The 23,995-nt window shown below is 39.1% G+C and overlaps 1 protein-coding gene across 3 annotated transcripts in view; it reads left to right on the top strand.

Moving 5' to 3' along the window:
• Window positions 1–23,404, top strand: part of NSUN7 (NOP2/Sun RNA methyltransferase family member 7) — a 58,254-nt gene extending 34,850 nt beyond the window's left edge. For all 3 annotated transcript variants that reach the window (XM_044224337.1, XM_044224335.1, XM_044224334.1), the window contains 3 exons: window positions 969–1,086; window positions 20,700–20,823; window positions 21,868–23,404. In XM_044224337.1, the coding sequence (XP_044080272.1) occupies window positions 969–1,086; window positions 20,700–20,823; window positions 21,868–22,497 (872 nt within the window). In that variant the 3' untranslated portion in view covers window positions 22,498–23,404. The remainder of the gene's footprint in view (window positions 1–968; window positions 1,087–20,699; window positions 20,824–21,867) is intronic.
• The last annotated feature ends 591 nt before the right edge of the window (window positions 23,405–23,995 follow it).

The raw sequence follows: 23,995 nt of genomic DNA, 5'->3' as shown, positions 1-23,995 counted from the left end.
GCTAAAATTAACAACACAAAAACAACAGATATTGGCAAGGATGCTGAGAAAGGGGAACCCTCTTAACTCTTGGTGGGAATGCAAACTGGTGCAGCCATTCTGGAAGACAGTACAAAGGCTCCTCGAGAAGTCAAAAACAGAACTACCCTATGATCCAGCAATTGTACTACTAGGTATTTACCCAAAGGATAGAAAAATACTGATATGAAGAGACACATGCACGCCAGTGTTCATAGTGTTCATTGCAGCATCATCAACAATAGCCAAATTATGGAAAGAGCCCTAATGTGAATTGACAGATGAATGGATAAAGACGATGGGGTGTGTATACACAATGGAATATTGCTCAGCCACAAAAAGGAATGAAATCTTGCCATTTGCAACAATGTGGATGGAGCTAGAGAGTATTATGCTAAGTGAAGTCATTCAAAAAAAGACAAATTCCATATGATTTCACTTATACATAGGATTTAAGTAAGACACAGAACAGATGAACATAGGAGAGAAAAAAAGAGGCAAACCAGAAAGTGGACTACAGAGAACAAACTGAGGGTTTCTAGAGGGGAGGTAAATGGCGGGGTGGATTAAATGGGTGATGGGGATTAAGGAGGGCACTTATTGTGATGAGTACTGGGTACTGGATGTAAGTGACGAATCACTAATTTCTACACAGGAAACTAATATCACACTGTATGTTAACTAACTAGAATTTAAATTAAAATTTGAAAAAAAGAAAAACGAAAAAAAAGAATTTTCAGTTTCTGTACAATCCAATTAGACTTCCTTTACTTCTCGGCCACAGTCTTACATTACTAATCTGTGCTTTAAAGGGGAGTCATGCAAGTGTTTATGGAAATCATTCCCATTACAGCCATGTGGTATTAGTATCAAGTAGATGTTTGGAAACATAAATCTGTTTAGAATTGTTAATGGAGTCATTATTATTATTAATTACACCTCCTTTATAGTTACTAAGGCTCAAGCAGTCGTTTATTGCACATGTTCAGTCTACCCAGAAGAAAATGAAGCTGTCGTGAAGAAAGCACTAGAATTTCAAGACCTTGGGATTAAAGTACAGCCTTACAGGTAAGAAAAGAAAGGATCACTTGGAACTCAATCAGATATTGCTGAGAGTAAATGGTTGTGATTTTCTAAGTTATATAAAGACATTCCACATTATACTTTAATATGACCAAATAACCCAACTTCTTACGACTATAATGCAGATTCTGTGGAACCTTTGCCAATGGCTGGGCATGAGTATTCCCTTGTAGTACTAACAGTTCTTTCTGTTGTTGTTATCGTTAGTCAAGCTAAAGGCATTTTGGCTTTGAGGTGGTTGGTTTTTGGATAAATTAGATTTAAATTTTATATCTTGAGTTTTATATACATTTATGCCTCAGTAAAGTATAAGAAAAATAAGTGTATAAAATAACCTTAGGAAGGAGAGAGAAAGTTATTTAATTGCACGTTTATTATCTGAAAACACATTTCTTAGCCTCTTGTAGCCTTTGTCCCTCAAAAGGATTGAGGTAAAAATAGCCTAAATAATTCAAGTAACTTCTGGGTACAATGCTTCAGTAAAATATGGATAGAGGGCAGAGCGAGAATATTCCATCTGAACCGTGGACGTCAAAATAAGGAGAGGATCTAAAAATACATGGCCCCAATTAGTTCTTTAAGACTGTACAGTAGGTATTTTAAAACATCTCTTCTATTTTTTACTTACTTCTCATGTTCTGAATTTTCCCATAATTCTTACAGAAGTTCCTTAATATGCATTTGCTCCCTCCTTTTGACTTGATGTTTTTTCCTTTGCCATTCACAAGTGGATATGTTAATTACACTTGTATTTCCCTTCTTCTTACTTGACTTCCTAATTAAGTAGCTCCTGTTGGTGGCCAATGGCCAATCTCCTGTTCTAAGAGCTTCTCAGCACAGCATTAGCTAAATCACCATCTAGTGGCAAAGAGAATTATTGCGGGTATATAACCAAATTCATCAACATGAATGATTTGACTTGTCTTCTCAGGGATGTTTCCTAAGATTGTAATGTGGCAAAAACGGAGAAACATTTTATTTCATTAGATTTTATTTCAGGTAAGCCATGGTAAATGATTAATCCATAATATGGTATAAAAGACACAAGTAATATTAAAAGACATGAAGACAGAATAATGTGGGATTTGGTCTAAAATTGGAGAGTATATTTTTTCAAGAGGTTTAACTACTTGCTAAGGATGCTGTTGAAAGAACTTATGAATTGATTAGGGAAGCCCAGTGTCTGGCTTCTAAGAATCATTTCTTAAGTCCCCAAATAGTAGAATTTACATTTGGAAGCAATATTAGATGCCATCCAATCTATTCACCTATCTGGTGTTTAAATTTCCTTCTGATATTCCAAACACAGCTCAGTTTTGGACTTTAGCCATCATGGTACTTACCTTAGGTTTACGCTGCTTTTTCTTCCTTGTTCTATACTGTAAAAACTTCAAACATTACAGAAATACTAACTTTTAAAAAAATGAATTTTTCCATGTTCCCATATTCCCTACCTCAGTGGGTCTTGGTGGGGACTGAATGTATTAACATATGAACATCACGTGACACCCAACTATTCAATGAATGTTCAATGAATGTTCATTGTAATGGTTATTGCTATTGATCTGTAAGCTGTCTGCCTGTGTTCTTTACCACTTTTTGAACTGCATTATTCATCTTTTTCTTTTTCTATGTCTCATTGTTTATTAGGGATATTAGCTGTTTTCATAAGAATTACAAATATTTTCTAGATTGTTCATGTTTTAAATATTTAAAAACTTTAAATTCCAGTATCATAAACATACGGTGCTATATTAGTTTCGGGTGTGCAATAGAGTGATTCAACGACTCTACCCATTCTCAGTGCTCCTCATGATAAGGGTACTCTTAAACCCCTTCACCTTTCCCCCCACACCCCACCACCTCCCCTCTAATAACCACCAGTTTGTTCTCTATAGTTAAGAGTCTGTTTCTTGGCTTGCCTCTCTCTCTTTTTCCCTTTGCTTGTTTGTTTCTTAAACTCTACATATAAGATTCATACGGTATTTGTCTTTCACTGACTTACTTCATTTGGCATTATACTTGCTAGCTCTATCCATTCATTGCAAATGGCGAGATTTCAGTCTTTTTAAGGCCAAGTAATATTCGTGTGTGTGTGTGTTTGTGTGTGTGTACCACAGCTTCTTTATTCCTCAAGCAAGGGACAATTGGGTTGTTTCCATACCTTGGCTATTATAAATAGTGCTGCTATAAAAAGACGGGTATATGTACCTCTTAGAATTAGTGTTTTTGTATTATTTGGGTAGTGCAATTGCTGGATCCTAGGAAAGTTCTATTTGTAGCTTTTTTTTAAATTTAATTTTTTTAAATTTTTTATTTTTTATAAACATATATTTTTATCCCCAGGGGTACAGGTCTGTGAATCACCAGGTTTACACACTTCACAGCACTCACCAAAGCACATACCCTCCCCAATGTCCATAACCCTATCCCCCTTCTCCCAACCCCCCTCCCCCCAGCAACCCTCAGTTTGTTTTGTGAGATTAAGAGTCACTTATGGTTTGTCTCCCTCCCAATCCCATCTTGTTTCATTTATTCTTCTCCTACCCCCTTAAGCCCCCATGTTACATCACCACTTCCTCATATCAGGGAGATCATATGATAGTTGTCTTTCTCCGCTTGACTTATTTCGCTAAGCATGATACGCTCTAGTTCCATCCACATTGTCGCAAATGGCAAATTTCATTTCTTTTCATGGCTGCATAGTATTCCATTGTGTATATATACCACATCTTCTTTATCCATTCATCTGTTGATGGACATCTAGGTTCTTTCCATAGTTTGGCTATTGTGGACATTGCTGCTATAAACATTCGTGTGCATGTGCCCCTTCGGATCACTACGTTTGTATCTTTAGGGTAAATACCCAGTAGTGCAATTGCTGGGTCATAGGGCAGTTCTATTTTCAACATTTTGAGGAACCTCCATGTTGTTTTCCAGAGAAGTTGCACCAGCTTGCATTCCCACCAACAGTGTAGGAGGGTTCCCCTTTCTCCGCATCCTCGCCAGCATCTGTCATTTCCTGACTTGTTAATTTTAGCCATTCTGACTGGTGTGAGGTGATATCTCATTGTGGTTTTGATTTGTATTTCCCTGATGCCGAGTGATATGGAGCACTTTTTCATGTGTCTGTTGGCCATCTGGATGTCTTCTTTGCAGAAAAGTCTGTTCATGTCCTCTGCCCATTTCTTGATTGGATTATTTGTTCTTTGGGTGTTGAGTTTGCTAAGTTCTTTATAGATTTTGGACACTAGCCCTTTATCTGATATGTCGTTTGCAAATATCTTCTCCCATTCTGTCAGTTGTCTTTTGGTTTTGTTAACTGTTTCCTTTGCTGTGCAAAAGCTTTTGATCTTGATAAAATCCCAATAGTTCATTTTTGCCCTTGCTTCCCTTGCCTTTGGTGATGTTCCTAGGAAGATGTTGCTGCGGTTGAGGTCAAAGAGGTTGCTGCCTGTGTTCTCCTCAAGGATTTTGATGGATTGCTTTCTCACATTGAGGTCCTTCATCCATTTTGAGTCTATTTTCTTGTGTGGTGTAAGGAAATGGTCCAATTTCATTTTTCTGCATGTGGCTTTCCAATTTTCCCAACACCATTTATTGAAGAAGCTGTCTCTTTTCCATTGGACATTCTTTCCTGCTTTGTTGAAGATTAGTTGACCATAGAGTTGAGGGTCTATTTCTGGGCTCTCTATTCTGTTCCATTGATCTATGTGTCTGTTTTTGTGCCAGTACCATGCTGTCTTGATGATGACAGCTTTGTAATAGAGCTTAAAGTCCAGAATTGTGATGCCACGAACTTTGGCTTTCTTTTTCAATATTCCTTTGGCTATTCGAGGTCTTTTCTGGTTCCATATAAATTTTAGGATTATTTGTTCCATTTCTTTGAAAAAGATGGATGGTACTTTGATAGGAATTGCATTAAATATGCAGATTGCTTTAGGTAGCATAGACATTTTCACAATATTTATTCTTCCAATTCAGGAGCATGGAACATTTTTCCATTTCTTTATGTCTTCCTCAATTTCTTTCATGAGTACTTTATAGTTTTCTGAGTATAGATTCTGTGCCTCTTTGGTTAGGTTTATTCCTAGGTATCTTATGGTTTGGGGTGCAATTGTAAATGGGATTGACTCCTTAATTTCTCTTTCTTCTGTCTTGTTGTTGGTGTAGAGAAATGCACTGATTTCTGTGCATTGATTTTGTATCCTGACACTTTACTGAATTCCTGTACAAGTTCTAGCAGTTTTGGAGTGGAGTCTTTTGGGTTTTCCACATGTAGTCTCATATCATCTGCGAAGAGTGATAGTTTGACTTCTTCTTTGCCGATTTGGGTGCCTTTAATTTCCTTTTGTTGTCTGATTGCTGAGGCTAGGACTTCTAGTACTATGTTGAATAGCAGTGGTGATAATGGACATCCCTGCCGTGTTCCTGACCTTAGCGGAAAAGCTTTCAGCTTTTCTCCATTGAGAATGATATTTGCGGTGGGTTTTTCATAAATGGCTTTGATAATATTGAGGTATGGGCCCTCTATCCCTACACTTTGAAGAGTTTTGATCAGGAAGGGATGCTGTACTTTGTCAAATGCTTTTTCAGCATCTATTGAGCGTATCATATGGTTCTCGTTCTTTCTTTTATTGATGTGTTGTATCACATTGATTTGCGGATGTTGAACCACCCTTGCAGCCCTGGAATAAATCCCACTTGGTCGTGGTGAATAATCCTTTTAATGTACTGTTGAATCCTGTTGGCTAGTATTTTGCTGAGAATTTTCGCATCTGTGTTCATCAAGGATATTGGTCTATAGCTCGCTTTTTTGATGGGATCCTTGTCTGGTTTTGGGATCAAGGTGATGCTGGCCTCATAAAATGAGTTTGGAAGTTATCCTTCCATTTCTATTTTTTGGAACAGTTTCAGGAGAATAGGAATTAGTTCTTCTTTAAATGTTTGGTACAATTCCCCTGGGAAGCCGTCTGGCCCTGGGCTTTTGTTTGTTTGGAGATTTTTAATGACTGTTTCAATCTCCTTACAGGTTATGGGTCTGTTCAGGCTTTCTATTTCTTCCTGGTTCAGTTGTGGTAGTTTATATGTTTCTAGGAATGCATCCATTTCTTCCAGATTGTCAAATTTGTTGGCGTAGAGTTGCTCATAGTATGTTCTTATAATAGTTTGTATTTCTTTGGTGTTAGTTGTGATCTCTCCTCTTTCATTCATGATTTTATTTATTTGGGTCCTTTCTCTTTTCTTCTTGATAAGTCTGGCCAGGGGTTTATCAATTTTATTAATTCTTTCAAAGAACCAGCTCCTAGTTTGGTTGATTTGTTCTATTGTTTTTTTGGTTTCTATTTCATTGATTTCTGCTCTGATCTTTATGATTTCTCTTCTCCTGCTGGGTTTAGGGGTTTCTTTCTTGTTCTTTCTCCAGCTCCTTTAGATGTAGGGTTAGGTTGTGTACCTGAGACCTTTCTTGTTTTTTGAGAAAGGCTTGTACCGCTATATATTTTCCTCTCAGGACTGCCTTTGTTGTGTCCACAGATTTTGAACCGTTGTGTTTTCATTATCATTTGTTTCCATGATTTTTTTCAATTCTTCTTTAATTTCCTGGTTGACCCATTCATTCTTTAGAAGGATGCTGTTTAGTCTCCATGTATTTGGGTTCTTTCCAAACTTCCTCTTGTAGTTGAGTTCTAGCTTCAGAGCATTGTGGTCTGAAAATATGCAGGGAATTTTTTGATACCAGTTTTTTGATACCAGTTGAGTCCTGATTTAGGATCGAGGATGTGATCTATTCTGGAGAATGTTCCATGTGCACTAGAGAAGAATGTGTATTCTGTTGCTTTGGGATGAAATGTTCTGAATATATCTGTGATGTCCATCTGGTCCAGTGTGTCGTTTAAGGCCTTTATTTCCTTGTTGATCTTTTGCTTGGATGATCTGTCCATTTCAGTGAGGGGAGTGTTAAAGTCCCCTACTATTATTGTATTATTGTTGATGTGTTTCTTTGATTTTGTTATTAATTGGTTTATATAGTTGGCTGCTCCCACGTTGGGGGCATAGACATTTAAAATTGTTAGATCTTCTTGTTGGACAGACCCTTTGAGTATGATATAGTGTCCTTCCTCATCTCTTGTTATAGTCTTTGGCTTAAAATCTAATTGATCTGATATAAGGATTGCCTGTCCTGCTTTCTTCTGATGTCCATTAGCATGGTAAATTGTTTTCCACCCCCTCACTTTAAATCTGGAGGTGTCTTTGGGCTTAAAATGTGTTTCTTGTAGGCAACATATAGATGGTTTTTGTTTTTTTATCCATTCTGATACCCTGTGTCTTTTGATTGGGGCATTTAGCCCATTAACATTCAGGATAACTATTGAGAGATATGAATTTAGTGCCATTGTATTGCCTGTAAGGTGGCTGTTACTGTATATTGTCTCTGTTCCTTTCTGATCTACCACTTGTAGGCTCTCTCTTTGCTTAGAGGACCCCTTTCAATATTTCCTGTAGAGCTGGTTTGGTGTTTGCAAATTCTTTCAGTTTTTGTTTGTCCTGGAAGATTTTAATCTCTCCTTCTATTTTCAATGATAGCCTAGCTGGATATAGTATTCTTGGCTGCATGTTTTTCTCATTTAGTGCTCTGAATATATCATGCCAGCTCTTTCTGGCCTGCCAGGTCTCTGTGGATAAGTCTGCTGCCAATCTAATATTTTTACCACAGACTTCTTTTCCCGGGCTGCTTTCAGGATTTTCTCTTTGTCACTAAGGCTTGTAAATTTTACTGTTAGGTGATGGGGTGTGGGCCTATTCTTATTGATTTTGAGGGGCGTTCTCTGAACCTCCTGAATTTTGATGCTTGTTCCCTTTGCCATATTGGGGAAATTCTCTCCAGTATACCTTCTGCTCCCCTGTTTCTTTTTTCTTCTTCTGGAATCTCAATTATTCTAATGTTGTCTCGTCTTATGGTGTCACTTATCTCTCGAATTCTCCCCTCGTGGTCCAGTAGCTGTTTGTCCCTCTTTTGCTCAGCTTCTTTATTCTCTGTCATTTGGTCTTCTATATTGCTAATTCTTTCTTCTGCCTCATTTATCCTAGCAGTGACAGCCTCCATTTTTTATTGCACCTCATTGATAGCTTTTTTGATTTCAACTTGGTTAGATTTTAGTTCTTTTATTTCTCCAGAAAGGGCTTTTATATCTCCCGAGAGGGTTTCTCTAATATCTTCCATGCCTTTTTTGAGCCCGGCTAGAACCTTGAGAATTGTCATTCTGAACTCTAGATCTGACATATTACCAATGTCTGTATTGATTAGATCCCTAGCCTTTGGTACTGCCTCTTGTTTTTGTTTTTGTTTTTGTTTTTCAGTGAATTTTTCTGCCTTGTCATTTTGTCCAGATAAGAGTATATGAAGGAGCAAGTAAAATACTAAAAGGGTGACAACAACCCCATGAAAGTATGCTTTAACCAAATCAGAAGAGATCCCAAATCATGAGGGGGGAGAAAGGGGAAAAAACGAGTTTTAGAAAGAAAGAAAAAAAAAAAAGGAAAGAAAGAAAAGAATTAAAAAAAGAAAACGAATAAAGAAAAGTATAAAAAAAGAAAAAATATATATTAGATAAACTAGTTAAAAAAACGTTAAAAAAGAAAAGGGTAAAGGTTAAAAAATTTTAGCAGAAGAAGAGAAAAAAATGAAAAAGAAAAAATAAATTAACTGGAAGACTAAAGACTCATAGGGAGAAAGCCATGAGTTCCGTGTTTTGCTTTCTCCTGGAATTCTGGAATTCTGGAATTCTGCTGCTCTCCTTGGTATTGAAACGGCATTCCTTGGTAGGTGAACCTGGTCTTGGCTAGATTTCTTGTTGATCTTCTGGGGGAGGGGCCTGTTGTAGTGATTCTCAAGTGTCTTTGCCCCAGGCAAAATTGCACAGCCCTTACCAGGGGGGCCTGGCTGAGTAATCCGCTTGGGTTTGCTTTCAGGAGCTTTTGTTCCCTGAGCGCTTTCCGTAGAGTTCTGGAGGACGGGAATACAAATGGCGGCCTCCTGGTCTCCGGCCCGGAGGAGCTGAGAGCCCGGGGCCCCGCTCCTCAGTGCGCCCTCAGAGAACAGCGCCCAGTTACTCCCGTCTGCCTGACCTCCGGCCGCGCTCCGAGCTCACCGAGTCTGCGACCGGTTCAAGGTACCCCCGAACTGCGAGCTTACTGTCTCTGTCTCTCTTACTGCAGAGACAGTAAGCTTCCCCCTTCTAATACCTGTAAGCTCTGCGACACCCCCGATCCTTCAGTGACCCTGCGGGACCTGAGGCCACGCTGACCCCGAGTGGGCTTCACCCCGGTTTAGCCTCCGGAGCGATGTCCCTCAGCGGAACAGACTTTTAAAAGTCCTGATTTTGTTCTCCGTTGCTCCGCCGCTTGCCGGGAGCCGGCCCCTCCCCCCTGGGTCTATCTTCCCATCACTTTGGATTCACTTCTCCGCCAGTCCTACCTTTCAGAAAGTGGTTGTTTTTCTGTTTCTAGAATTGCTGTTCTTCTTCTCTTCGATCTGCCGATGGATTTGCAGGTGTTTGCAATCTTTAGATAAGCTCTCTAGCTGATCTCCTGCAAGCTGAAGTAGTCTCAGCCTGCTACTTCTCCGCCATCTTGGCTCCTCCCACCTATTTGTAGCTTTTTGAGGACCTTCCATTCTGTTGTCCACTGGCTGCACCCATTTGCATTGCCACCGACAGTGCACAAGGGTTCTTTTTTCTCCACAGCCTCACCAATCCTTGTTTCCCGGGTTGTTGATTTTTAGCCATTCTGACCTCTGTGAGGTGATATCTCATTGTAGTTTCAATTTGCATCCCCCTGATGATGAGTGATGGTGAGCATTTTTTCATGTGTCTGGCCATCTGAATGCTTTCTTTGGAGAAGTGTCTGTTCATGTCTTCTGCTCATTTTTAAATTGGATTATTTGGATTCAGGGTGTTGAGTTTCATAAGTTCTTTGTGTAATCTTGGATGCTAACCCTTTACTGAATATGTCATTGGCATATATCTTCCCCCGTTCCTCAGGCTGCCCTTTAGTTTTGTTGATTGTCTCCTTTGCTGTGCAGAAGCTTTTATTTTGATGTAGTCCCAATAGTTTGTTTTTGCTTTTGTTTCCCTTGACTTAGGAGATCTATCTAGAAAAAACTTGCTACACCTGATGTCAGAGAAATTAATGCCTGTACTCTTTTCTAGAATTTTTATGGTTTCAAGGTCTCACAGTTAGGTCTTTAATCCATTTTGAATTTATTTTTGTGTCTGGCATAAGAAAGTGGTCGGTTTCATTCTTTTGCATGTTGCTGTCCAGTTTTCCCAACACCGTTTGTTGAAGAGACTGTCTTTTTCCCATTGGCTATTCTTTCCTGCTTTGTCAAAGAGAAATTGTCCATATAATTATGGGTTTATTTCTGGATTTACTATTCTGTTCTATTGATCTATGTGTCTGTTTTTATGCCAGTACCATACTGTTTTGATAACTACAGCTTTGTAATAGAGCTTGAAGTCTGGAATTGTGATGCCTCCAGCTTAGCTTTTTTTTTTTTTCTTTTCTTTTTCCTTTTCAAGATTTCTGTACCTGTTTGGGGTATTTTGTGGGTCCCTACAAATTTTGGGATTGTTTGTTCTAGTTCTCTGAAAAATGCTTTTGGTATTTTGATAGGAACTGCATTAAATGTGTAGATTGCTTTGGGTAGTACAGACATTTTAACAATATTTGTTCTCCCAACCCATGAGCACAGTATATCTTTCTGTTTCTTTGTATCATCTTCAATTTCTTTTATCAGTCAGTGTTCTGTAGTTTTCAGAGTACAGTTCTTTCACCTCTTTGGTTGGGTTTATTCTGAGGCATCATTATTTTTGGTGCAATTGTGAATGGGATCAATTCCTTGGTTTCTCTTTTTGCTGCTTCATTACTGGTGTATAGAAATGTAACAGGTTTCTGTATACTGATTTTGTATCCTGTGACTTGACTGAATTCATGTATCAGTTCTAGAAGTTTTTTGGTAGTCTTGTCAGTTTTCTATACATAATAGTATGTCATCTGTAAATAGTGAAGGTTTTACTTCTTCCTTGCTGATTTGGATGCTTTTTATGTTGTCATATTGCTGTGGCTAGGACTTCTAGTGCTATGTTGAATAGAAGTGGTAAGAGTGCACGTCCTTGTCTTGTTTCTGACTTTATGGGAAAAGATTCTCAGTTTTTATGGCCTTTATTATGTTGAGGTGTGTTCCTTCTAAACCTGCCATGTTGAGGGTTTTCATCATGAATGGATGTTGTATTTGGCAAATGCTTTTTCTTTTCTTTTCTTTTTCAGTGTGAGGCTTGAACTTATAACCCCGAGATCAAGACCTGAACTGAGACCAACAGTTTGATGCTTAACCAGCTGAACGACCCAGGGACCCCTCAAATGCTTTTTCTGCATCTATTGAAATGATCATATGGTTCTTATCTTTTCTTATCTTGATGTGACGTATCACATTGGTTGATCTGGGAACACTGAACCACTCTTACAACCCAGGCATAAATTCCACTTGATCATCATCAGTAATTTTTAAGATATATTATTGGATTTGATTTCCTGGTATTTTGTTGAGAATTTTTGCATCTATGCTCCTCAGCGATACTGGCCCCTAGGTCTCTCTTTCTGTGACATCTTTATCAGGGTAACACTGGCCTCATAGAATGAGTTTGGAAGTTTTCCTTCCTCTTGTATTTTTTGAAATAGATTAAGAAGAATAGGTATTAACTCTTCTTAGATGTTGGGTAGAATTCCTGTGGGAAGCTACTTGGTCCTGGACTTTGGTTTGATGGGAGCTTTTTGATTACTGATTCAATTTCTTTGCTGCCAATTGGTCTGTTCAAATTTTCTATTTCTTCCTGTTTCCATTTTGGTAGGTTATATGTTTCTAGGAATTTATCCATTTCTCCCACGTTGTCCAATTTGTTGGCATAAAATTTTCCATAATATTCTCTTGTAAGCATTTGTATTTCAGTGGTGTTGGTTACTATTTCTCCTCTCTCATTTGTGATTTTATTTATCTGGATCCTTTCTCTTTTTTTCTTGGTAAGTCTGGTTAGAGGTTTATTGATTTATTTGACTTTTTTTCCCAAAGAACCAGATCCTGGTTTCAATGATCTGTTCTATTGTATTTTTAAGTTTCTGTAGCATTTATTTCTGCTCTAATCCTTATTATTTCCTTCCTTCTGTTAGTTTTAGGTTTTGTTTGTTATTCTTTTTCTAGCTCCTTTGGGTGTAAGGTTGGTTGTTTATTTAATATTTTTCTTATTTTTTTGTTTTTTTAAGATTTTATTTGACAGAGAGAGAGAGAGCGAGCAAGCACAAGTAGGCAGAGGGGCAGGCGGCGGTGGGGGGTGGGGGAGCAGTCTTCCTGCTGAGCAAAGAGCCCGATGCAGGGCTCCATCTCAGGCCCTGAGATCATGACCTGAGCCAAAGGCAGAGGCTTAACTACTGAGCCACCCAGGCACCCCCAAGATTCTTCTGATTCTTGAGGCAGGCCTGTATTACTATTAACTTCCCTCTTAGAACTGCTTTTGCTGGGTCCTGAAGATTTTGAACAATTATGTTTTCATTTTTATTTCTTTTCATTTTTTAAAAAATTTTTTCTTTTATTTCTTAGATGAACCATCTATTATTTAATAGCATGTTATTTAACCTCCATGTATTTGTGGTTTTTCCAGATTTTTTCTTCTGGTTTACTTCTAAAAAGTTTCATAGCACTGTGTGTTGAGAAAAGATGCACAGTATTACTTCATTCTTTTTGAATTTGTTGAGGCCTGTTCTGTGGCCTAACAAGTGATCTCCGTTCTGGAGAACATTCCATGTGCACTTGAAAGGAATGTGTATTCTGCTGTTTTAGAGTGGACTGTTCCAAGTATTTCTGTTAGTCCATTTGGTCCATTGTGTCATTCAAAGCCATTGTTTCCTTGTTGACTTTCTGTTTAGATGATCTCTCCATTGATGTGAGTGGGGTGTTAAAGTTGCTACTATTATTGCATTATTATGAATTGGTTTCTTTAAGTTTGTTATTAACTGTTTTATGCATTTGGGTGCTCCCACGTTGGGTACATAAACATTTATAAATGTTACCTCTTACTGGATTGTCCCCTTTATAATTATATAGTGTCCTCCTTTGTTGTTACAGTCTTTTTTTAAAGTCTATATTGTTTGAGCTAAGTATTGCTACTCTACCTTTCTTTGACATCATTTACATGACAAATGTTTCTCTATCCCCTCACTCTCAGTCTTGCAGATGTGTTTAGGTCTGAAATGACTCTCTGATAGGCAGCATCCAGATGGGTTTTGTTTTTTTATCCATTCTGTCACCCTACTTCTTCTGATTGGTGCATTTAGTACATTTACATTCAAAGTAATTATTGATAGATATGTATTTATTGCCATTGTATTGCTTGTTTTGTGGTTGTTTCTGAAGATTTTCTCTGATCATTTTTTGTTGTTCTCTCTTTCATGGATTGCTGGTTTTCTTTAGTGATATATTTGGATTTCTTCCTCTTTATTCTTTGCCCATTTATTTGTGGTTACCATCAGGTTTGTACATAACATCTACATATGGCAGTCTCTATTAAGTTGATGGTTATCTAAGTTTGAACTCATTCTTTACTTTTCTCTTCGCCATGTTCTAGCTATATGGTGTCATACTTTACATCCTTCTATTTTCTGAGTTCCTTGACTGATTTTTTTTTTTTTTTTACAGAAGTATTCATTTTGGCTGCTCTTGTGTTTCCTACCTTCATACTGTCATTTTGGTCTTTCCTTTCCACTCAAAGAGTCCTCTTTATTTCTTGCAGGGCTGGCATAGTGGTCATGAACCCCTTTAGTTTTTGTTTGGGAAATTCATTATCTCTCCTATTTCAAATGATAGCCTTGCTGGATAGAGTATTCTTGCCTGCAGGTTTTTTCCACTTAGCACTTTGAATATATCATGCCACTTTTTTTCTGGCTTGGAAAGTTTCTAATGAAAAAAATCCACTGATAGTCTTATGGGGTTTCCATTGTATGTAACTGTCTTCTTTTGTCTTGTTGCTTTTAATATTTTTTCCTTATCACTATATTTTGCCATTTTAATTATAATATGTCTTGGTGGGGTACCTGGCTGGCTCAGGCATGAGACTCTTGATTTTAGGGTTGTGAGCTTGAGCCCAGTGTTGGGTATGGTGCCTACTTAAAATTAAAAAATCAAGTCTTGGTGTGGATCTGCTTTTGTTGATTTTGTTGGGGGTTCTCTGTGCCTCCTGGATCTGGATATCTTTTACCTTCCCCAGATGAGTGAAGTTTTTAGCTATTGCCTCTTCAATTTTCTGCCCCCTTATCTCTGTCTTCCTCTTCTGGGACCCCTATAATAAGAATGCTGTCACAGGGGGGTGCCTGGGTGGCTCAGTCATTAAGTGTCTGCCTTCAGCTCAGGTCATGATCCCAGGGTCCTGGGATGGAGCACTGCATCAGACTCCCTGCTCGGAAGGAAGCCTGCTTCTCCCACTCACACTCCCCTTGCTTGGTGTTCCCTTTCTTGCTGTGTCTCTCTCTGTTAAGTAAATAAATAAAATCTTAAAAAAAGGGGGGGGATGCTATTACATTTGATGGAGTCACTGAGTTCCCTAAGTCTATTCTTGTTTTGCATAATTCTTTTTTTCTCTCTTTTGTTCAGCTTGATTTCCTAGGTCATTAATTTATTCCTGTGCTTCTTCCAGCCTGCTGTCCGTTCCATCAAGCATGTATCTCGTTTCATTTATTAAGACCTTTATCTCTGCTATGTTATTATCTCTGTGTTAATAGTCTCACTGATGTCTTCCCCTCTTTTCACAAGTCTAGTATCTTTGTGATCATTGCGTTATTTTATTATTATTGTTTTATTTGGGGGGTTCCATTTGTTTATGGATCTCCTGATTATTCTGTAGAGGAGTTAAGATGGGAGGGAGCTTCAGCATCACTACCTTCCCAGACAGCAAGAGCTTCGAAGCGTGTGCAAGATAGTGCAGTCACTGCTTCCTGGGAAGGTGTGAACTGTGGGCTCTGAATCCTGGCCTTGGGCAGTCAGGATAATGGAGCAACAACCACTTTCCTAAGCCTGAGTGAGGCAAGATGTACCAGCACAGATTGTGAAACAGGGTTTGGGATTTCTCCTCTCATAACTGAGAGACCAGAGGTCTGTACCCTTAGCCCACTCCTCCAGTGGGTCAACGATCATCACCATTCTGGCTGCTTGGAAGGGTTTAACCAGAGTGACTCATGTAACGATTTATGCTGGAGCAGCTGGTGAGAGCTGTCTCCCTTTGCATTCTGTCTCCCAGCATAGCCTGGGGAAGATGGACCAAGCTTTGTGAGGGTGAGAGCCTGTCTCAGAACCCGTTCCCATGGGGTGACTTCATATGGGCAAGGAGGGAACAGTGGGCTGAGGAGAAGAGAAGGTGGGGATGCAACATCATTCCAAGACATTCTAGGCTTAACGGCCCACCTTAGTGAGACTCCCATATGAGCAAGAGGCTGAGGTAAGCCCACAGTTGGGCCCTCCACGTCCATCCTGGCAGCAGGGTGTGGGCCTTTGTAGCGAACCAGTGTTTTTCCCAAGAAGAACCTTGTAGAGCCACAAATTCCTGATTCTTCAATTAGCTCTCTCCCGTCTGAATGTCTGGGCCTCCAGTTCCACAGTGAGATGGTTGGAGTGTGGCCACAGGACAGAGTCCAGCCGGAACAGGTATGCACTGCTGCCTATGGCTCCTGAGAGGCAGAAGCTCGTTTGCATTTCCAGTTGAACTTCAGCATGTGGCTAAATATTCAGAAACAGGGCTTCCCTGACTTGGCGCCATCATTCAGGAACTTCTGTCCCAGCCCAAGGCTACACCTACCACAGGACACTTTTAGGGCTTTAGGTGTATTGTGCTCCTGACACTCAGCCACACGATCTTGTGCATGGTCTCAGTGAGAGTGGCCACACGTTCATACTTTCAGCAGCTAAAGAAAAGCTCACAGTCATACTTGGTGCTCACATAGACAAGTGGCTCGAAGTGGTTCTGGAAAACCTCGCCAACCAAAGAAGTTGCAGAATGACATGGAGCCAGCAGGACCACAGGGTGACCACTGACTCAGAGAGATCGAAGGCCTGTGGCTGACGAATGCCTGGCCTGTGCTGGGGGCCCCCAGCCCTCCTCTCAAGCATGATTAGTGCTTTAAATTCTCAGTCAGAAGTGTTACTTACATCTGTTTCACTTAGATGTCCAACTGTGACCTTGTCCTGTTCTTTCATTTGGAACAAATTCCTCTGTCTTCTCATTTTGTCTGTCTCTGTGTTAGGAAGGTCAGCTCTGTCTCCTGTTCTTGAGGGTAATGGCTTTATGAAGAAGAGGTCCTGTAGTGCCCTGCAGTGTAGTGTTCCCTGTTCTCCAGGGCCTGGCACTTCTTGGAGTGTCTCTAGTGTGTGCTCCGCTGTCATGGCCTGGCCACTTTGTCCTTCAGCCCAGTCATCTGCAGAGGCTCTCTTTTTCTGTTGTGGGCAGTGTTTGGACTCTGGACTGAATGTGGTACATTTTAACTAAGTGTGCTCTGACCTGCTTGTGAAATGAGACAGGTCTCCATTGTTACCAGAACCGAGGCCTCACTAAAACTCCTGAGTCAGGAGATATGGTGTTGGCAGGGATATGGGCCAGTTTTCTGGGAAAGCCCACACTGAGCCTGAGGCAAGGGTGACTGGAAAGGACGGTTCTTCCAGTGGGGGAGGAAGCAGGGTTTAGTCTAATCAAGTTAGGTTGTGAGTGTCACTCCTGTGCTTATGCTGAGGGGCAGGGGAGGGAAATGATGGCAGTCAATTCCTTTGAGCAAAGAACCTCCCCACTCTTGTGTTCCAGGCACTCTGCAGATTGCTGTTTCCACACTGTATGTCTGCAGGCTGTTTGCCTACCTTTCCTCCAAAAGCAGTCCCAATGTCCTCCAAGCTCTCCCAGATCCAAGCATGCTGACCTTTAAAACTCCAGGGTTTATGCCCTGCTGGTTAGAAGAACTCACAAAACTCCCCTCTCACTTTTTAAGTGCATTGCTATGGGGATTCATCTTTCCTATGTGTTCTATGTGGTAGTGTATCTCTTGCTGGGGACCATGGATCTCACCCCACTACAATTGCACAACCCATTTCTCTTCCAAGCTGAGTCTCCACACTTCCTACATTCTTCAGTGTGGCCTCTTCTCTACCTTGAGTTGTGGAGTTTTTCTGCCAGTCTTCAGATCAAGTTCTGGGGTATTTAGGATGATTTGATAGTTATTAAGTTGTATGCATGGGACATGGTGAGCCTAGGATCCTCCTACTCTGCCGCCATCTTCCAAAAACTTGCGTAGGTCTGGGTTTAAAGGGTTCATGTGATTAGGTCAGGTCCACCCTGAATATAGGCATAGCTTAAGGTTAACTAATTTGAGACCTTAATTACATCTGCAAAATTCCCTTTCCCAGGTGTCTTATTTTCCTGGGCTGCACGATAAATTATCCCAAACCTGGCAACTTGTAACAGGAGAAATTTATTTTCTCACAGTTTTGGAGACCAAAAGCCCAAATGTCAAGGTGTTGGCAGGTTGGTTGGCTTCTGGAGCCTCTGAGGGAGAATCTTCTTTATGCCTCTCTCCCAGCTTCTGATGTTGTTAGCCATCTTTGGTGTCCTTGGCTTATAGCTGTGTCACTCTTTGTCTCCATCTTCATATGGCCCTCTTCCCCTGTGTATCTCTGTATCTGCCCTACTTATAGGAACACCAATATTGAATTTAGGGTCTACTCCACTCCAGTATTACCTTATCTTAACTAATGATATCTGCAACGACCCCATTTCCCAAATAAGGTCACATTCTGGGTTTTGGGTCGACATAAAATTTTGGAGGAACACTATTTAACCCCTAACAGTCCACTGTGGCTCCCTAAAATTGATGTCTGTCTTATGCATGGAATACATCCAACTCCCCCCAATACCTTCAAGTCCTCAGCCATTCCAGGATCAACTCTAAATCCCAAATCTCATTTAAATATCAACTCCACAGATTCCAATTGTGATCATCTAAGTCAAGTATGTGTGAGACTAATATTATTTATTAATTTATTATTTGAAGAAATGGCCTATAAGCTAGGGTTTAGAAATAATTTTGTTATGTGGGGACAATTTCTATAAGGTAACTTGACCAATCTTAATTAGGATTATTATTACCATTAGGAAAGACAGCATATATAGCTAAGATATATCACGTGTATCAAATACTTACTGGATATTTATTATATACCAGTCACTCTTATAGGTGCTAGAAATATATTATAAATTAAAACTGACAAAATCCCAACCTTCATATTTATATTCTGGAACTAAATATGTTCTAAATTGGTAAGTAATCATTATTTTCAGAGAGCATTCTTTATCTTATGTGAATAAATTTTGTTTGATGATTTCTATTTGTGGAGAGCACATATATGAATAGGCCTCAGAAATGCAACTCGTAGGTTATAAGGTCAGTGAGAGGAATGACTGGCTCTCTTGCCTTTAGAACCTACATGGCTATTATATTTCAGTTTAGTTCAACATAAAAATTTATTAAGAACCACCATTTGCGTCACTCTTTGGCATGTCATTTGAGGTTATGTGTGTCTGCCTGTATCCTAAGTGACCCCTACATCCCCTTATTCAGCTTATGTCCCAGCCACCTAGAAATACTTGCTGTACCCTGAACACATTTTTTAAAATTATTTTTTAAATTTAATTTAAAATGTCATTTAAAATAGGTTTAAATTAAATTACATTAAATTACATACAGTGCAATACTGGTTTCTGGAGTAAAATTCAGCAATTCATCACTTACATACAAAACCCAGGGCCAATCTTAATAAGTGTCCTCCTTAATACCCATGGGCTAGATGAACACATCTAGCCCATCCCCCACCACCTCCCTCCATCAACCCTCAGTTTGTTCTCTATTGTTGAGTCACTTATTTTTTCTCTCCTTTTTTCCCCCTTCCTTCCCATATGTTCATCTATTTTCTTTCTTAAATCTCACATACGATTGAAATCATACAGTATTTGTCTTTCTCTGACTTATTTCACTTAGTATAATACCCTCTAGCTCTATCCATGTCCTTGCAAATGGCAAGACTTCATTCTTTTTGATGGCTGAGTAATATTCCATCATGTACATCAACCATTTTCTTTTCCCATTCATGTCAATGGACGTTCGGGCTCTCTCCATAGTCTGGCTGTTGCTGATAACGCTGTTATAAACATCAGGGTGCATGTATCCCTTTGAATTTGTACTTTTGTATCCTTTGGGTAAATATCTAGTAGTGCAATTGCTGGATTGGAGGGTGTGAACACACCTTTTTATGACACATTTGTGCTTTTGTTCATGTTCTTCTTTCTGCCTAGAAATACTTTATGTTGTTGGAAACTTCCTCATTTTTCAAGACACAGCACCAATGTTACTTCTGCACAGTCTTCATATCTGCTATCCCATGGCCAGAGTTAATTGTACCTTATTCTATATTCCTACATAATTTGGCTCAGCATTCTTATTGGGTGTTCTTTATGTTATCATAAACTGATTAGTTTCTCCAACTAAACTGTGAACTAGTTAAGAGAATTAATATTTTATGTACACATATTTGTACATAGTAGGCAAATAGTGAATAAATAAATATACATTTAAAATGGTTTTAAATCACTAAATTCTATACCCAAAACTAATATTACACTGTTAACTAACTGGAATTTAAATAAAGACTTGAAAAAAATGGTGCTAAATTTCAAAATACACAAAAATTATTAGCAAGACTTCCTGATACCTTAATTTATAAGGAAAAATGTTCATTGCTTTTATTAGTTATATTTTAATTACAAAAGCATGGGAATATAAGAATTATTTATTATTTATGAGTGAACCATTTACTATTGAATGAAATTAAATAGTAAGTAGTAAATATAAAAATACAAAACCAAAATGTTATTTTACACATAATAGTGATTAGAAATTATGTTTCTGGCACAAAATCTTTTCTTCATTATCCATTTTCTTGAGTACTGTGTAACAAATCCATTATACTCAAAAAGTGGTTGGGAAGAATAATATAGTTAAAACAGTAGGCCATTTTTATATTGTAATTGTGCCAAAAGTAATCAAAAGAAGAAAGTCATATTACTTGTATTTTGACAACATGTGAAAGTAAAGGATTTTTTTCTATTATACCTTTGTAATTACTATCCATGTTTACCTGTTTTGATAATGGAAGTCTTTTTGTTACCATATTAGCAACCTGGAAAGAAGTTTTTGATTTGCGGCAAGGTTGATATTCTTGGCAGCGCTGTTCAAAGACTGAAGCCTTGGGAAACAAAATAATGAGCTAACATGAAATATTAGAGCTTTTAATTTATAATATTGTTCTGCTTTGGCATTTTATTCTTATTTGGAATTTTTGTTTAAATGATTAGATTAGATTATGATTAGAAAACATAATATAAGAGAAGCTGTTGCAATTTATGGTCTCTCAATTGGCAGACAAGCCATTCTAACCATTTCCTGTTTGTTCACATCTATTGCAGGCTTAGTCCTCCTGTCCTTCCACTGTGCTCCTTAAAGGAAATACAACTGTCTACTGATAAATTTTTCAGAATGGAACCATCTGGAATTACCAACGGTTGTTTTCTTTCTGTTCTAACAAGGGAGGTAAGGGGGAAGAACTCCAGACCATGTCATATGTTGGAATTAAGAAACAATAAACCTTTATAAGGTTTGTTAAGAAACAACAAGCCTTATAAAGAGGAACCTAGGTACTTTGTGAACACTTTGTAATGGTGAGGCTTATGAATACCCACCATTTGCACCAATAGGGATGGGACTGTGAGGAGATTGTACTGAGTGAAATACGTCAAGCAGAGAAAGACATTTATCATATGGCTTCAGTCTAATGTGGAACATGAGGAATAGCACAGAGGACCACAGGGGGAGGGAGGGAAAACTGAATGGGAAGAAATCAGAGAGGGAGACAAACCATGAGAGACTCTGGACTCCGGGAAACAAACGAGGGTTACAGAGGGGATGGTGGGGGGGGGGATGGGGTAACCAGGTGATGGGCATTAAGGAGGGCAAGTGTTGTGATGAGCACTGGGTGTTATACGCACCTAATAAATCCTTGAACACGACATCAAAAACTAATGATGTACTATATGCTGGCTAACGAAAATAATAAAAAAATTAAATAGCTAAAAGACAGGAGAAAGAGTTACTACTATGTGGCACAAATCCCTATTTTTTAAAAAGTGTATTTATTTATTTATTTAGTAAACTCCACACCCAACATGGAGCTCGAACCCATGACCCTGAGAGCAAGAGTTGCCTACTCTTCTGACTGAGCTAGCCAGGCACCCCCAAATCCCTATTTTTATCTGTCTATTACTCCTGAGCTTTCCTCCCTTGCCTGCTCTCCACCCCCACTTTCTAGGCACTTTGCAACATCTAGTTCCTCTTAGCTCACATGGAAGAAATAAGTTCTAGAATTTCCTTTTTTCTATCAGATTTACAAATGGGGAATTTTACCAAAAAAAAGTCATTTGCTGAGGTTAATGGTATGTATTCAGGACTAAGGCCGGAAAACCATTTTTTTTAATAGTAATAAAGGTACTCGTTTATTTTTCCTGAAACTGAGAACATTTGTGGGGTACACAGCAACAGTTAACTCCGACATTGAGTAACTGCTTCTTTTAATTGCAGCGGGACCCATCTGAGACAGTGTCTGTGAAAGACGTTTTGGCCCGCGCTGCAGCAAAGGGTCTGCTGGATGGAATTGAGTTGGGTAAATCTTCAAAACGGGAGAAGAAGAAGAAAAAATCAAAACTATCACTGCCGAAAGCTCCCACTAATGACAATAACAGCCTCCAAATGAAAATCACTGAGTTCCTGAATCGAGAAACTAATGTTAATGCTAATCGGTCAGAGATATTAACAACAAAAACATCTCTTCCACAGAAAAACGCAACTACAGCTGCCTCCTCCCTGCGGGTCAGAAAGCCCAGCAAGCCTGCCACCAACCCCTTAGTGCCTACGTTTATGAGGAACCCAGCTCACCCCAGACCCCACGAACGGCATACAAACTTCCTAAGACCTCGAGGAGAAGACAGAGTGATTGCACTGAAACCCATAGAGATTGTTTTGCCTCCAGTAATGTTGCCATTTTCAAGTGCCCAGGGGATCAAATCTCAGATACCAACTCAACATTTTTACTATCATTGGGTTGCACCCAAGACTGGTTACTTTCCCTCACCAGCAATAACTAGAAGAGGGGAAAAGCCTAAAGAAAACTCACCTTCCTCCCTACTCAGGCATCCTCGACCATGGCTTTGACTGTCTGGATTTTTTTTCAGGGGTCAAGAGCAGTTGATTTTTTTTTTTTTTTTTTTTTGGAAGTCTGATATTTCTCTGAAGGTTAGATAACCCTACACAAGATACTCACCCTTTGGGTCACTTAGTGTCTTCTACATGTGATATTACCTTCAAGAGAATGAAGACAAGTGAGAAACAATAATGTAGGCGATTCAACAAAAAGTCAAAGTCCTGTATTTCAACAGCTCAGTGCTGATCTGTTCTAGAACGTCTGGCTGCAGACCCAGGACCAGCTGTTAGAACTTGTCTCCCTCTTGCTAACTTTCAGCTGGGACTCGGGACACCGTTTTAAGAGGAAGTGGCAACAATTTTTCCTGAAGGGAAACACGGCCTTATAACAGACTCAAGGTGGCTTGTGAAGAAAGCGCAGAGAGGGAAAAGACGCTGGCCCCTCGCACTGACTTTAGCTTGCTTTTCCGTATCTGTTCAGTGGTGGTTTGACATTTTCAATTACTATGGAGGTCGATTTTTTTCCTTAAGTATCAAAATATTCTTAAACACGGGATGGCACGAGTTTTTGTGATGTGGCTGAGACTGAGTGGGAGTGGGACGAGTGGGAGGTTCCGAAGTTCCTGGCGTGGGTAGTTCAGCTCCTTGCTTGTTATTACCAGAGCGAGAAGTTTCTTGTCGGGGGAGCTTCCAGGATCCCGAGCAGATGGAACATCGCCTGCTCTCCCTGCTGACCGCGCCAGATACGGTTGTAAAAAAGGGACCCTACACAGACTGCCATCTAAGTAGTAATAATTCTGAGGAAGAGGCAAATCTGCTGAATACAAGTGACACCGGTTACTGAAGAAATCCATAAAATGTCTGATTCTGTTCCAAGATCAGGTGAAATGGTAAAATCTACAAGTCATTCCGAATGGTACATGGTAATCAAATTTGGTAAATCATTTCTGATGCGCAATTAAAATACACTGTAGTTCTACGTTAACTATATTAAAAGTCAACTCATCTTGAATGTAGTATCAATTGCCTACCAAGAATTGGTATGATTATCATTTCTGGGTCTATTGATTCTTTTTTCATCATGGAAACAGAAATTGTCTGACATTGAATCAAATAAGTTACAAGTATGAAAACTATTGTTTAAAAATGTTCATAAACACATTAAGTTTGAATATAAAGTTCTATTTTCAGAATCCAGTTGTGTTGAACAGTGTTATGTAAATTCCTAAATGTTCAATTCAGGTGGCATGATTTCACGAGAACATTATCCTCTTCAAGATAGACTTTTAGGCCTATTTTCAATCTAATATTCGAGTCTTTCTCACTTGAAGTGAGGATAAACAAAATGGTGAATTTCATTTTGGTAGGAATAAAACTTTATTTTTGCTGGAAATTTACATTTATCAGAATGTGTCAGTGAAGAAAGGAAAGAAGCTTTTTTATCCTTGAACTTCTATTTTAAATCCCCCAAAGAATTCTCTAGCTAATTATGACTTTCAAAAAGTGCAGA

Source organism: Neovison vison, chromosome 11 (assembly GCF_020171115.1).
Source record: "Neovison vison isolate M4711 chromosome 11, ASM_NN_V1, whole genome shotgun sequence".
Lineage (NCBI taxonomy): Eukaryota > Metazoa > Chordata > Mammalia > Carnivora > Mustelidae > Neogale > Neogale vison.
The sequence above is the reverse complement of the archived record's forward strand: the minus strand, read 5'-3'. Positions and strand labels throughout refer to the sequence as shown.